Source organism: Ranitomeya imitator, chromosome 1, assembly GCF_032444005.1.
Source record: "Ranitomeya imitator isolate aRanImi1 chromosome 1, aRanImi1.pri, whole genome shotgun sequence".
NCBI classification, from domain to species: Eukaryota; Metazoa; Chordata; class Amphibia; order Anura; family Dendrobatidae; genus Ranitomeya; species Ranitomeya imitator.
This window is the reverse complement of record NC_091282.1, coordinates 786,242,104-786,256,893: the sequence shown is the minus strand read 5'-3', so window position 1 is coordinate 786,256,893 and position 14,790 is coordinate 786,242,104. Positions and strand designations below refer to the sequence as shown.

The 14,790-nt window shown below is 43.0% G+C and overlaps 1 protein-coding gene across 1 annotated transcript in view; it reads left to right on the top strand.

Annotated features, from left to right (window-relative positions):
* Window positions 1-12,468, top strand: part of DICER1 (dicer 1, ribonuclease III) — a 68,795-nt gene extending 56,327 nt beyond the window's left edge. Inside the window, exons 26-29 of the mRNA XM_069737488.1 lie at window positions 432-700; window positions 813-975; window positions 7,138-7,213; window positions 10,842-12,468. Coding sequence (XP_069593589.1) covers window positions 432-700; window positions 813-975; window positions 7,138-7,213; window positions 10,842-11,007 — 674 coding nt within the window. The 3' untranslated portion in view covers window positions 11,008-12,468. The remainder of the gene's footprint in view (window positions 1-431; window positions 701-812; window positions 976-7,137; window positions 7,214-10,841) is intronic.
* Window positions 12,469-14,790: the final 2,322 nt, after the last annotated feature.

Below are 14,790 nucleotides of genomic sequence, written 5' to 3'. Positions count from 1 at the left end.
ATAATGCTGCTCCTATGTACAAGAATATAAGTACTATAATAAATGCCCCTATGTACCTAAATCTAACTACTATAATACTGCTCCTATGTACAGAAATGTAACTGCTATAATACTCTCCCTATGTACAAGAATATAACTACTATAATACTGTCCCTATGTACAAGAATATAAGGGTCATAATATAATTGTCTTTTGAGGGCATTATTATTATAGGTCGTGTCGTTGTAGGTCAGAGTTTCTGTTTATAGCTTTCTTTGTCCCAGAATGATCGTCCGCAGTAGTATATATGAGCTGGTTGATGATGTAGTATTGAAGTTTTTTTATCTTAAGTTTGTGAATTTATGGTATCCTTTTCTGGTTGGATCCATGTTGCTCTGTGGCGGTGTCCTGTCACATTGCGGTGCGGTATTATATCTTTCTTTTCTCCTTAGACTGCTACCAGCGCTTAGAATTCCTCGGAGATGCAATTTTGGACTACCTCATTACTAAGCACCTTTATGAAGACCCCCGCCAGCACTCCCCGGGGGTCCTCACTGACCTTCGCTCTGCTTTAGTCAATAACACCATATTTGCTTCGCTGGCGGTGAAGTACGACTACCACAAATACTTCAAGGCCGTTTCCCCGGAACTTTTTCATGTCATAGACGACTTTGTGCAGTTTCAACTGGAGAAGAACGAGATGCAGGGGATGGACTCAGAGGTAACCCGCTAATCCCAAAATTGGAGGAAACCTCAGCCCCTCATCACTGACTGCCCCACATTCATTAACATCCCCCCCATCTACAATATCACTCATTTCTTTTCCTCTTTAGCTGAGACGATCGGAGGAGGATGAGGAGAAAGAAGAAGACATTGAAGTCCCGAAGGCCATGGGTGACATATTTGAGTCTCTAGCAGGAGCCATATACATGGATAGCGGGATGTCACTGGAGCGCGTATGGCAGGTGTATTACCCCATGATGAGACCATTAATAGGTATTTATATATGAAGAGACATTGAGATGTTGAGATTTAACAGGGTCTGTCAGTAGGGGACGCCTTCACGTTATGGCAATATGGGGTGGTAGTGTCTCCGATCAGGGCAATTTTAAGAGGATTCATCGCTAGTATACTGATTAATTTCCCTTTCGCTTTACTTTCCAAAGTGTTGCCCCTGTAACCTCTGGTCTGTCTGGGCTCCGACGCCAGCTCCTGTCACGTCTGGGCCCCGACGCCAGCTCCTCTCGCCTCTGGTCCATCTGGGCCCCGACGCCAGCTCCTCTCGCCTCTGGTCCCCGACGCCAGCTCCTCTCGCCGCTGGTCCGTCTGGGCCCCGACGCCAGCTCCTCTCGCCTCTGGTCCGTCTGGGCCCCGACGCCAGCTCCTCTCGCCTCTGGTTCGTCTGGGCCCCTACGCCAGCTCCTCTCGCCTCTCATCCGTCTGGGCCCCGACGCCAGCTCCTGTTCCCATAAGTTTTAACCCATTTTGCTTTTCCCGCTGTGTAGTTTTCCTCCCATGTGGTAAGCTAAGGTCTTAGAACCTTAACCCACATCCTGGTTGTGAACCTTCGACTCCTCACCTGCTGGCACTAAGTGCTAAGCCCCTCTCTATGATGTAGGTACCCTCGGTTTCACCACACTGCAACTTTTGCCTTCCATTGCTATTGTCTTCCATAATGAATTATCTTATAGCCTTTTTCATAAGAAGGTCAGGATGTCCTCACACACAGTTCTGCACTGGGGAAAGAGCTGCTATGATGCAAGACTGTCTTCCACCATGTCTGAATAATTTGGGGATATATCGGACTTGGCATTTAGCTCTGGCACAGGGACTAAACCGCTCTGTGCTCCTTAAGGAAATGATTTTCTTCTGGTGGTGGCAAGTTTGTTTTTGTTCACATCAGTTGGGAGAGTGTGCTCAGTGTCATCAGGGGGAAAGGCTCCATTGACCTGCTCTTAGAATAGTTGCATACGTCTTATGCCTTTCTCCAGTAGGCCTGAGGTCCTCTTGTAAGGAGCAATTTGGTTTCTCAGTGGTCAATAACAGCCATCACCTTGTTCTTATCCAACACTATGTCCTTTAGATCAGGGGTCCCCAACTCCAGTCCTCAAGGCCCACCAACATGTCATGTTTTCAGGATTTCCTTAGTCTTGCCCAGGTAATAATTGCATCACCTGTGGAATGCAAAGGAAATCCTGAAAACATGACCTGTTGGTGGGCCTTGAGGACTGGAGTTGGGGACCCCTGCTTTAGATGACATAAAAGATATATCAGACGCATACCCTACCGTAAGGGCATCACAATCCACTGAAACATACTACATAAATGTCAAAACTGGCACAATGCCACAGTATAAGACCAGTAAGGAATATAAATGGACACTCCCATAATATTAATCCTAGAGAAAATATGGAGTATAAATCCACAAGATGATAATCAAGTAAATTCATTGAATAATAAAGCATTAAAAATTATATCACAAAACATATACAGTGGGGCAAAAAAGTATTTAGTCAGTCAGCAATAGTGCAAGTTCCACCACTTAAAAAGATGAGAGGCGTCTGTAATTTACATCATAGGTAGACCTCAACTATGGGAGACAAACTGAGAAAAAAAAAATCCAGAAAATCACATTGTCTGTTTTTTATCATTTTTTTTGCATATTATGGTGGAAAATAAGTATTTGGTCAGAAACAAACAATCAAGATTTCTGGCTCTCACAGACCTGTAACTTCTTCTTTAAGAGTCTCCTCTTTCCTCCACTCATTACCTGTAGTAATGGCACCTGTTTAAACTTGTTATCAGTATAAAAAGACACCTGTGCACACCCTCAAACAGTCTGACTCCAAACTCCACTATGGTGAAGACCAAAGAGCTGTCAAAGGACACCAGAAACAAAATTGTAGCCCTGCACCAGGCTGGGAAGACTGAATCTGCAATAGCCAACCAGCTTGGAGTGAAGAAATCAACAGTGGGAGCAATAATTAGAAAATGGAAGACATACAAGACCACTGATAATCTCCCTCGATCTGGGGCTCCACGCAAAATCCCACCCCGTGGGGTCAGAATGATCACAAGAACGGTGAGCAAAAATCCCAGAACCACGCGGGGGGACCTAGTGAATGAACTGCAGAGAGCTGGGACCAATGTAACAAGGCCTACCATAAGTAACACACTATGCCACCATGGACTCAGATCCTGCAGTGCCAGACGTGTCCCACTGCTTAAGCCAGCACATGTCCGGGCCCGTCTGAAGTTTGCTAGAGAGCATTTGGATGATCCAGAGGAGTTTTGGGAGAATGTCCTATGGTCTGATGAAACCAAACTGGAACTGTTTGGTAGAAACACAACTTGTCGTGTTTGGAGGAAAAAGAATACTGAGTTGCATCCATCAAACACAATACTTACTGTAAAGCATGGCGGTGGAAACATGCTTTGGGGCTGTTTCTCTGCAAAGGGGCCAGGACGACTGATCCGGGTACATGAAAGAATGAATGGGGCCATGTATCGTGAGATTTTGAGTGCAAACCTCCTTCCATCAGCAAGGGCATTGAAGATGAAACGTGGCTGGGTCTTTCAACATGACAATGATCCAAAGCACACCGCCAGGGCAACGAAGGAGTGGCTTCGTAAGAAGCATTTCAAGGTTCTGGAGTGGCCTAGCCAGTCTCCAGATCTCAACCCTATAGAAAACCTTTGGAGGGAGTTGAAAGTCCGTGTTGCCAAGCAAAAAGCCAAAAACATCACTGCTCTAGAGGAGATCTGCATGGAGGAATGGGCCAACATACCAACAACAGTGTGTGGCAACCTTGTGAAGACTTACAGAAAACGTTTGACCTCTGTCATTGCCAACAAAGGATATATTACAAAGTATTGAGATGAAATTTTGTTTCTGACCAAATACTTATTTTCCACCATAATATGCAAATAAAATGTTAAAAAAACAGACAATGTGATTTTCTGGATTTTTTTTTCTCAGTTTGTCTCCCATAGTTGAGGTCTACCTATGATGTAAATTACAGACGCCTCTCATCTTTTTAAGTGGTGGAACTTGCACTATTGCTGACTGACTAAATACTTTTTTGCCCCACTGTATAAACAAAGTAAAAAGTGAAAACAGGATCAGGAAAAGCTAAGCCTTGAAAAGTGACAGTAACCTCGTGGTTAATAAAAACATTACGTACTTAGTGCAAATAAGTGCAGCACAATTGCCCAATTATGTTATTCTAGAGTCACCTACTCAGCCCTAGGCTGTAAGTAACAAACATGCCCCCATAAAACTAACAAGTAGTACTAATTCCCTATGATAAGAAAACATGTAGTATATAGGGCAGAGCACAGGCTGAGTCAAATATAAGTCATGATTAGGCAGAAGACCAGCTTACCCATATGGTTGCCTACCGTATCTGATGTCCAGTGCAGCCCCGAGCATGTTTTGTGTGTGCTTCCCTACGGGGTGTGAGGAGCTTGCCTTCATCTATTGGGGTGTTCTGCTGTGATCTACTAATTATGCTAATTGACCCCTCTACAAGGTGGATCAGCTATTTTTGTGCTTGCTTTGGTCCACTCAACCAGTCCATAGCTTATCTCCAACCTTCAAGATTTTCTGGGTCTATTCACTCAGTGACTGTTTGCATCGACTTTATTCTGACAATCATCCCTTGAGTCTGCACATCTGACAGCCAAGAGAATGACTTGATAGATTGTTGGTCAATGTTCTGTTAGTTCTTGGTCCCTGCCTCCTAGAACGTTTTTTTTTTTTTTGTCTTGCGAGGTAACACCTTTCCTAGAACCACAGGAGTTCTTGGTCATACAGGTGTTCCCAAAATTTAACTTTTTTTTTTTTTTTTTTTTAAATGACTTATGACATTTTTTTTCGTTCCTCATATTTTCACCTCGATAAAGCCAGCACCTCCAGGATCTGGTCAGGGAGGCTTGTACTGTTGATCCTTCCTCTGGAAGAACAGCGAAAGCCACCTTTCCTACTCTGCAGTTACATCTTCTATTTGTGGACGATGCCTGCCTAGTTTCTGTGGGTTTCCCACCAATATGGTCTCTCCTGACTGACTGTCCACAATTCCTCCAAGCTTTTTATGTCCTCTTATTTCAAGGGGACTTTGTGCTATGGGCTCAGATCGAATCCAAAGGTATTCCACCTTTCTCACCGTTCCTGTTCAGGGAACTCTCCTGGGTCTACAAAGGCAGTCGTATTGTGTTTCAGCATTGGTAGTCTTCTCACTGTCCCCAGGAAGACTCTCCTCTATTACAGAAGCCCTTGACCTATGCCAAACCTCCAATCCCTTGACCCATGTGTGTTAGCCCTGCCAAGATATTGTGTGTCTCAAAGCCATCCCCCATGCCTTTTTCTACACTAGACTACCTCACCACTCCCATTACACTTTCTGTGGAACGAATTGGTAGAATCTTATCCACTTTCCAATTTGCTTGGATTCCCAATAAATGTTTAATCCTCGCTTTGCTCCAAGGCTGACGTCCCATTGCCAGGCGCAGACCTCTGATTCTAGTCTCCTATAGTTTTCTGCTCCTTATGCCCTTTTCAGTGCTCTTGATGTCTGCAAGCTGTTGTAGATCTCTTCAGGGGCGGACCAGTGCTCAGCCCTTCTGGTATAGGCAGGAGCATAGATGTCTCACCATATTTTGTTTATAGTTGGATTTCTTATTTCATTAGCTCTCCCCTGTTTTTCACAGACTCCATCTCTGCAGGGTCTCTGCTTGGTGACCACTATTTGCAGAATCTTTGTGAGCTGGCCATCTGCCGATTCGGCTTCCTTGGGTGGTCTTACTTTTTGCCATCTTTTTTTCCCATGAGAAGATCTTTTCCTTGTGGACATGGTCCTCACTGCTTGGTCTTCCTATTTTCATCAGTGTTTGCTGCATGTGGCTTTGATGATTCTTTTTGGCTAAGAAAGCCTCTCCAGCTTTCCACCTCTCCTTCAGTGACGTTAGGCAGCACTGGCTGCGGTCGGTCTCTTAAGATGACCTTTCTTCCAGATCATTTGGTCTGCTAAGGTGAAAGCCTACAGGTCCAGGAGTGCCGCTGCACCCCTTTGTGTTTACACTCCTCGAACAAAAAAACACCATAAGAGGAAAAAAACCTCCCACTATTCTTGACAAAAAAAACAGGCAAAGATGCTTACCTGTCCAAGGCCTCCAAACAATTACACTAACCAAAGTGCAGCGGACCCAAGTTAAGATGGTGGATGACGGATGCACAGGTGCAATAATACCGATAATGCAGCCAGCCTACAATCAAGATTTGGCCGTCTGGCACACCTGTGCAAAATGATCTGTATGTGGCATGTTCACACAGAAATTCAGAGCATATGGCTCAAGGCCTATTAGTGACGCCAGAAATTGGGCTAGCCATTGCTAGAAGGCATCCTGTGTGAACAGAGGCCACAGTTTACAGAGCAATGGCTGGCCCGCTTTATGGCGTCACTAATAGGCCTTGAGCCATATGCTCTGCATTTCTGTGTGAACATGCCACATACAGATCATTTTGCACAGGTGTGCCAGGCGGCCAAATCCTGATTGTAGGCTGGCTGCATTATCAGTATTATTGCACCTGTGCATCTGTCATCCACCATATTAACTTGGGTCCGCTGCACTTTGGTTAGTGTAATTGTTTGGAGGCCTTGGACAGGTAAGCATCTTTGCCTGTGTACTGTTTTTTTTTTTGTGTTTACACTCCTCGAAAGAGCTGCCCAACGTGCTGCTCTTATTACCCACATCGGCAGGGTGAGTGGTCCTCTGTTTGCATCATGCAGGTTTTTTTCCCCAGGTTACCAATGACCTCCGAAGATGCTAACTGGGATAGTTGGATGCCATGACCCACCGTGTACTAGGTGGTCCGCACAGTCACTTATTTCTATTGTGCTTGGCCCATCAGGCAGCGCAGGCACTTTTCTGTCTACCTAGTGTTGAGCCTCCTTGTGGTAGGGCGTATACCCGCGGCACTGTCTTCCCCATGCTATTCCACGAGAAATGGATTTTACTGTAGGCACTGAATTCCATTTTTTACCTGCTCATTAGGGAAATTATATATTTTTTGGAAGGTTAATATTTGCTCTACTTCATATATCAGAGTGCTTTGTCCTCTCCCTAATATGTGCTTTGATAAAGTGTTTTTCATTACAGAAAAGTTTTCGGCGAACGTTCCCCGATCCCCGGTGCGAGAATTGTTAGAAATGGAGCCAGAAACGGCCAAATTCAGGTGAGTGCGAGGCTCTTTTGCCGAAATTGGGAATCCTTGAGTACATAAGTGACTTTAACCCCTTCCCGACCTTTGACGCACCGTATGCATCATGAAAACCTGAGCCAATCCGACCTGTGACACAGCATATGCAGGCCGGGTGAAAGGGTCAACTGTAATTTCACCCGACCTGCAGGGACAGGGGGAGTTGTACTTGAGCCCGGGGGGGGAGGGGGAGGCTTCGCCCCCCCCCCCCCCCCCCTGTGGCTACGATCGCTCTGATTGGCTGTTGAAAGTGACGTTTCACTTTCAATCAGAGCGATAGTAATATTTCACCAATGAAAATTGGTGAAATATTACAATCCAGCCATGGCCGATGCTGCAATAGCATCAGCCATGGCTGGAGATCGTGATCTGACCCCCGCCACCACCACCAGATCTGCTTCCCTCCGTCCTCCGTCCTGTCATTTCCTCTCCTCCGCTCCCCTCCGTCCTCGTGTCGGCTCCCCCCTCCGTCCGATCAACCCCTCCACCGCTGTCCGATTCCCTGCCCTCATACTTACCGACCTCCTGTGTCCCTCCCGGTGTCCGTCCGTCTGTTCCATGGGCGCCGCCATCTTCCAAAATGGCATGCGCAGTGCGCCCGCCGAATCGGCCGGCCGGCTGATTCGTTACAGGTACATTTTGATCGCTGTGATAGGTACATTTTGATCGCTGTGATAGGTTCTATCACAGCGATCAGAATAAAAAAAATTATAAATAAACCCCCCCCCTTTATCACCCCCATAGGTAGGGGCAATAATAAAATAAAGAAAATATATATATTTTTTTTTTTTGCCCCACTAGGGTTAGGGTTACGGCCAGAATTAGGGTTAGAACTAGGGTTAGGGTTAGAATTAGGCTATGTGCACACTGTGCGGATTTGGCTGCGGATCCGCAGCGGATTGGTAGCAGTTTTCCTTCAGGTTTACAGTACCATGTAAACCAATGGAAAACCAAATCTGCTGTGCCCATGGTGCGAAAAATACCGCGCGGAAAGGCTGTGTTGTATTTTCCGCAGCATGTCAATTCTTTGTGCGGATTCCGCAGCGTTTTACACCTGTTCCTCAATAGGAATCCGCAGGTGAAATCCGCACAAAATACACTGGAAATCCGCTGTAAATCCGCAGGTAAAACACAGTGCCTTTTACCTGCGGATTTTTCAAAAATCGTGTGGAAAAATCTCACACGAATCCTCAACGTGGGCACATAGCCTTAGGGTTAAGATTAGGCTTGTGGTTAGGGTTATGGATAGGGTTAGGGGTGTGTTGGGGTTAAAGTTGTGGTTGGGGTTAGGGTTGGGATTAGAGTTAGGGTTGGGATTAGGGTTACGGGTGTGTTGGGGTGAGGGTTGTGATTAGGGTTATGGCTACAGTTGGGATTGGGGTTAGGGGTGTGGGGGGGTTAGTGTTGGAGTTAGAATTGAGGGTTTTCCACTGTTTTAGGCACATCAGGGGTCTCCAAACGCAACATGGCGCCACCATTGATTCCAGTCAATCTTGCATTCAAAAAGTCAAATGGTGATCCCTCCCTTTCGAGCCCCGACGTGTGCCCAAACAGTGGTTTACCCCCACATATGGGGTAGCAGCATACTCAGGACAAACTGGGCAACAATTATTGGGGTCCAATTTCTTTCGTTACCCTTGTGAAAATAAAAAATTGCTTGCTAAAACATAATTTTTGAGGAAAGAAAAATGATTTTTTATTTTCATGGCTCTGCGTTGTAAACTTCTGTGAAGCACTTGGGGGTTCAAAGTGCTCACCACATATCTAGATAAGATCCTTGGGGGTCTAGTTTCTAAAATGGGGTCACTTGTGGGGGGTTTCTACTGTTTAGGCACATCAGGGGTTCTGCAAACGCAACGTGACGCCCGCAGACCATTACATCAAGTTTGCATTTCAAGTCACTACTTCCCTTCCGAGCCCCGACGTGTGCCCAAACAGTGGTTTACCCCCACATATGGGGTATCAGTGTACTCAGGACAAACTGGGCAACAACAATTGGGGTCTAATTTCTCCTGTTACCCTTGTGAAAATAAAAATTTGCTTGCTAAAACATCATTTTTGAGGAAAGAAAAATGATTTTTTATTTTCACTGCTCTGCGTTATAAACGTCTGTGAAGCACTTGAGGGTTTAAAGTGGTCACCGCACATCTAGATTAGTTCCATATAGGTCTAGTTTCCAAAATGGGGTCACATGTGGGGGATCTGCAATGTGTAGGCACCCAGGTGCTCTCCAAACGCGACATGGTGTCCGCTAACGATTGGAGCTAAATTTTTCATTCAAAAAGTCAAATGGCGCTCCTTTCCTTTCGGGCCCTGCCGTGTGCCCAAATAGTGGTTTACCCCCACATGTGAGGTATCGGTGTACTCAGGAGAAATTGCCCAACTCATTTTAGGATCCATTTTAACCTGTTACCCATGTGAAAATGAAAAAACTGAGGCTAAAATAATTTTTTTGTGAAAAAAAAAAAAAAGGACTTTTTCATTTTTACGGATCAATTTGTGAAGCACCTGGGGGTTCAAAGTGCTCACTATGCATCTAGATAAGCTCCTTGGGGGGTCTAGTTTCCAAAATGGGGTCACTTGTGGGGAAGCTCCAATGTTTAGGCACACAGGGGCTCTCCAAACGCGACATGGTGTCCGCTAACGATTGGAGCCAATTTTTCATTGAAAAAGTAAAATGGCGCTCCTTCCCTTCCGAGCCCTGTCGTGCGCCCAAACAGTGGTTTACCCCCACATATGAGGTATCAGCGTACTTGGGACAAATTGTACAATAACTTTTGGTGTCCAGTTTCTCTTTTTACCCTTGGTAAAATAAAAAAATTGTTGCTAAAAGATCATTTTTGTGACTAAAAAGTTAAATGTTCATTTTTTCCTTCCATGTTGCTTCTGCTGCTGTGAAGCACCTGAAGGGTTAATAAACTTCTTGAATGTGGTTTTGAGCACCTTGAGGGGTGTAGTTATTAGAATGGTGTCACTTTTGGGTATTTTCAGCCATACAGACCCCTCAAACTGACTTCAAATGTGAGGTGGTCCCTAAAAAAAAAATGGTGTTGTAAAAATGAGAAATCGCTGGTCAAATTTTAACCCTTATAACTTCCTAGCAAAAAAAAGTTTCCAAAATTGTGCTGATATAAAGTATACATGTGGGAAATGTTATTTATTAACTATTTTGTGTCACATAACTCTCTCGTTTAACAGAATAAAAATTCAAAATTTGAAAATTGCAAAATTTTCTAAATTTTAGCCAAATTTCCATTTTTGTCACAAACGCAAAAATTATCGACCTAAATTTACCACTAACATGAAGCCCAATATGTCACGAAAAAAACAATCTCAGAACCGCTAGGATTCGTTGAAGCGTTCCTGAGTTATTACCTCATAAAGGGACACTGGTCAGAATTGCAAAAAACGGCCAGGCAATTAAGGTCAAAATAGGCTGGGTCATGAAGGGGTTAAATATTTTTCTGGATCTGGTAAACAAAGTTGTTGTTGTTGTTTTTTTTTTTTTCTTCTGGTTTTCATTTCTTCAAAATGTAAGGCTGTCTTGTGTTTATTTATTCTGTAATAAAAAAAACCCATCTGAAATCTATTGTTATATTGGCAGCCCTGCCGAGAGGACATACGATGGCAAAGTTCGCGTCACCGTGGAAGTCGTCGGAAAAGGCAAATTCAAGGGTGTCGGTAGGAGTTACAGAATTGCCAAATCGGCCGCTGCTAGGCGAGCCCTCAGGAGCCTCAAAGCAAATCAACCTCAGGTCGTGAGCAGCTGAAAGATCTCGTTACCCCGCCTAGCCACCGCCGCCATGGGCAAATGCCCATCCTGAATAATGATCCATTTTAACCCTATGACCACGAGCTCATGGCATCCAGAGGAACCAATCGCCGATATGTGATGGAGCACAGCACTCTAAAAACATCAAAAATACCCCAACTCAGTCCAATCCCCCACTGCATTGTGGGTAACGATACAATGCGCAAACACAATCCGGTCACCTGTCCCCATGTCACAAGAGGGCTTTGTCCATGTCTCCATTGAGAATGACTGACTTGTTTTTGTGAGGGGGATATAGCGGCTGGAAGCAGATTTGGGGGTTTTGATAGGGAAAGGGGCAGAGGGTGAAGTAAAAGTTTGTCCCTGTGAATGAGATCTATAGCTATAAATTCACATATGTTGAGTATTTTATTCACTTTTTGAGGGCTGTTATTTTTGGGGAGGGGAGGGATGTTTATAAAAGTTTTATTGGGACTCTCCATTCCGATGGGAGTTTCCAGCATCATGCAAGAAAAGCATAACCTTTACAACGTACATTGCACTTACAGACCCCGACCTGTGTCGAGGAGCGCGCAAAAGGATGAGCGCTACAAATGGGTCAATTTTTATTTTTTTAATCTTTTTTTATTTTTCTCTGAGCCTCCTTTTCCCTCCCCGACAAATTCCCACTGCCTATATAGACACGAGACCCATTCACGTAAGCGGACTTAAGTCATTTGTGGATTTGATGCACAGGCAGTAATTGTGTTACAATTTTTTTTATTTTTTTTTGTCATGCGTCAATGGAAATTTGGTAACATAAAATAAATAGGGGAGCAAAAAAATAACAAAATTCCCCATTGATGGACATCCCAACATTTTCCAATGACTGCTGTGTATGCCGAGTGGTGTCTGGCATCACAATCTAACTTTTTATTTACATGATAATGCCAGAAGAAAAAAAAAAACAATCTGTAATCAAGGCAATGTTGTCTTTTAGGTAAGGATGAGTGGGAGAAAGCTGTAGGTTTTGTTTTTGTTAATATATCTTATGGGTTGGGTTATTTCCTAAATTCGTAGTCTCTGTAGGCAGTCTTCACTTGAATACCTCATTTATCCTTTTATTTTTCCTCCCCGCATGCTTTCTGATTTGTCCCGGTGCTATGTTTATGTATTATGCTTGAAATGCGTTTTTTTTTTTAAATTTGCACTGTAACTATATTACCTCTTCAATTTACGTGTTTCTTAAAAAGCAAAAGTGGGGCATCTTCATCCACCGTGAAATCATTGGAGGTTTGCTGCAATTGATTTTTATTTTCTTCCTGTTTTCCAACGGACATTTGAAGCCTCAAACAAATCAAAGGGTTTCCCTAAATTAAAGCCAGGGAGAGCTGTGCCTATCAAAGATTTGCAAACTCCCCTTTGGGTTTTTTTTTTTTTTTTTTGCATTTTAACTTATCATTTTTTGGTGCCACTGTCCAAAAAAAAAAATAAAAAAAAATGCAAAAGTACCCTAACATTTCACTTGCTAGAATTTCTTAGAATTTCCAGTGGCTTTTATTTGCAATTGATCTCAAATTTTTTTAAAGTTTTTTTTTTTTTTTTTTTTAAATTGTAAAAACAAAAAATAGATTTCTGATGTCTGAATATTTTCAATTCTTGGCCTTCACCATGTTAAAAAAAAAATATAAATAAATAAAATATATATATATATATATATATATATATATATATATATATATATATATATATATATATATATATATATATATATATATATATTATACAGTACAGACTAAAAGTGCGGACATACCTTCTCATTTCAGGATTGTTCTGTATTTTCATGACTATGAAAATTGTACATTCACAATGAAGGCATAAAAACTATGGATTAACACATGTGGAATTATATACTTAACAAAAAAGTGTGAAAGAACTGAAATCATGTCTTATATTCTAGGTTCTTCAAAGTAGCCACCTTTTGCTTTGATGACTGCTTTGCGCACTCTTGGCATTCTCTTGATGAGCTTCATGAGGTAGTCACCGGGAATGGTATTCCAACAATCTTGAAGGAGTTCCCAGAGATGCTTAGAACTTGTTGGCCCTTTTGCCTTCACTCTGCAGTCCAGCTCACCACAAACCATCTCGGTTGGGTTCAGGTCTGGTGACTGTGGAGGTCAGGTCATCTGGTGTAGCACCCCATCACTCTCCTTCTTGGTCAAATAGCCCTTACACAGTCTGGAGGTGTGTTTGGCATCATTGTCCTGTTGAAAAATAAATGATGGTCCAACTAAACGCAAACTGGATGGAATAGCATGCTGCTGCAAGATGCTGTGGTAGCCATGCTGGTTCAGTATGCCTTCAATTTTGAATAAATCCCCAACAGTGACACCAGCAAAGCACCCCCACACCATCACACCTCCTCCTCCATGCTTCACGGTGGGAACCAGGCATGTAGAGTCCATCCGTTCACCTCTGCTGCGCCGCACAAAGACACGGTGGTTGGAACTAAAGATCTCAAATTTGTACTCATCAGACCAAAGCACAGATTTCCACTGGTCTAATGTCCGATCCTTGTGTTCTTTAGCCCAAACAAGTCTCTTCTGCTTGTTGCCTGTCCTTAGCAGTGGTTTCCTAGCAGCTATTTTACCATGAAGGCCTGCTGCACTAAGTCTCCTCTTAACAGTTGTTGTAGAGATGTGTCTGCTGCTAGGAATCTGTGTGGCATTGACCTGGTCTCTAATCTGAGCTGCTGTTAACCTGCGATTTCTGAGGCTGGTGACTTGGATAAACTTATCCTCAGAAGCAGAGGTGACTCTTGGTCTTCCTTTCCTGGGGCGGTCCTCATGTGAGCCAGTTTCTTTGTAGCGCTTGATGGTTTTTGTAACTGCACTTGAGGACACTTTCAAAGTTTTCCCAATTTTTCAGACTGACTGACCTTCATTTCTTAAAGTAATGATGGCCACTCATTTTTCTTAGCTGCTTTTTTCTTGCCATAATACAAATTCTAACAGTCTATTCAGTAGGACTATCAGCTGTGTATCCACCAGACTTCTGCACAACACAACTGATGGTCCCAACTTCATTTATAAGGCAAGAAATCCCACTTATTAAACCTGACAGGGCACACCTGTGAATTGAAAACCATTCCCGGTGACTACCTCTTGAAGCACATCAAGAGAATGCCAAGAGTGTGCTAAGCAGTCATCAAAGCAAAAGGTGGCCACTTTGAAGAACCTAGAATATAAGACATATTTTCATTTGTTTCACACTTTTTTGTTAAGTATATAATTCCACATGTGTTATTTCATAGTTTTGATGCCTTCGGTGTTATTGTACAATTTTCAGTCATGAAAATACAGAAAAATCTTTAAATGAGAAGGTGTGTCCATTTGGCCTGTACTGTATGTGTGTGTGTGTATGTGTGTATATATATATATATCTATACTGAACCAAAATTTACCAAATGCATCTGAGAAGTGGTCACAATTACATATGAAAAATATATCATGATTTTTTTTCTTTTGAAAAACTTATTTTCTCCCCCTCTTTACAACCATAGATTAAAATATTTGGCAACAAATCGGCAAACATTCCCAAATGTAACTGGTTTCCAGCATTCATGTAAATTTTTTTTCTCTATTGCTTCATTGGGGCAAACCATAAGTGTACGCTGCCGCCATATATATATAGTGTCTATAGATATATCTATCCCAAGTGCCAAACTGGAAGACTGATTCCCTCACATCTCCCTTAAAGGAGGAAATAATAAAGCTATATCTTTATTTTTTTTTTTTTTTTT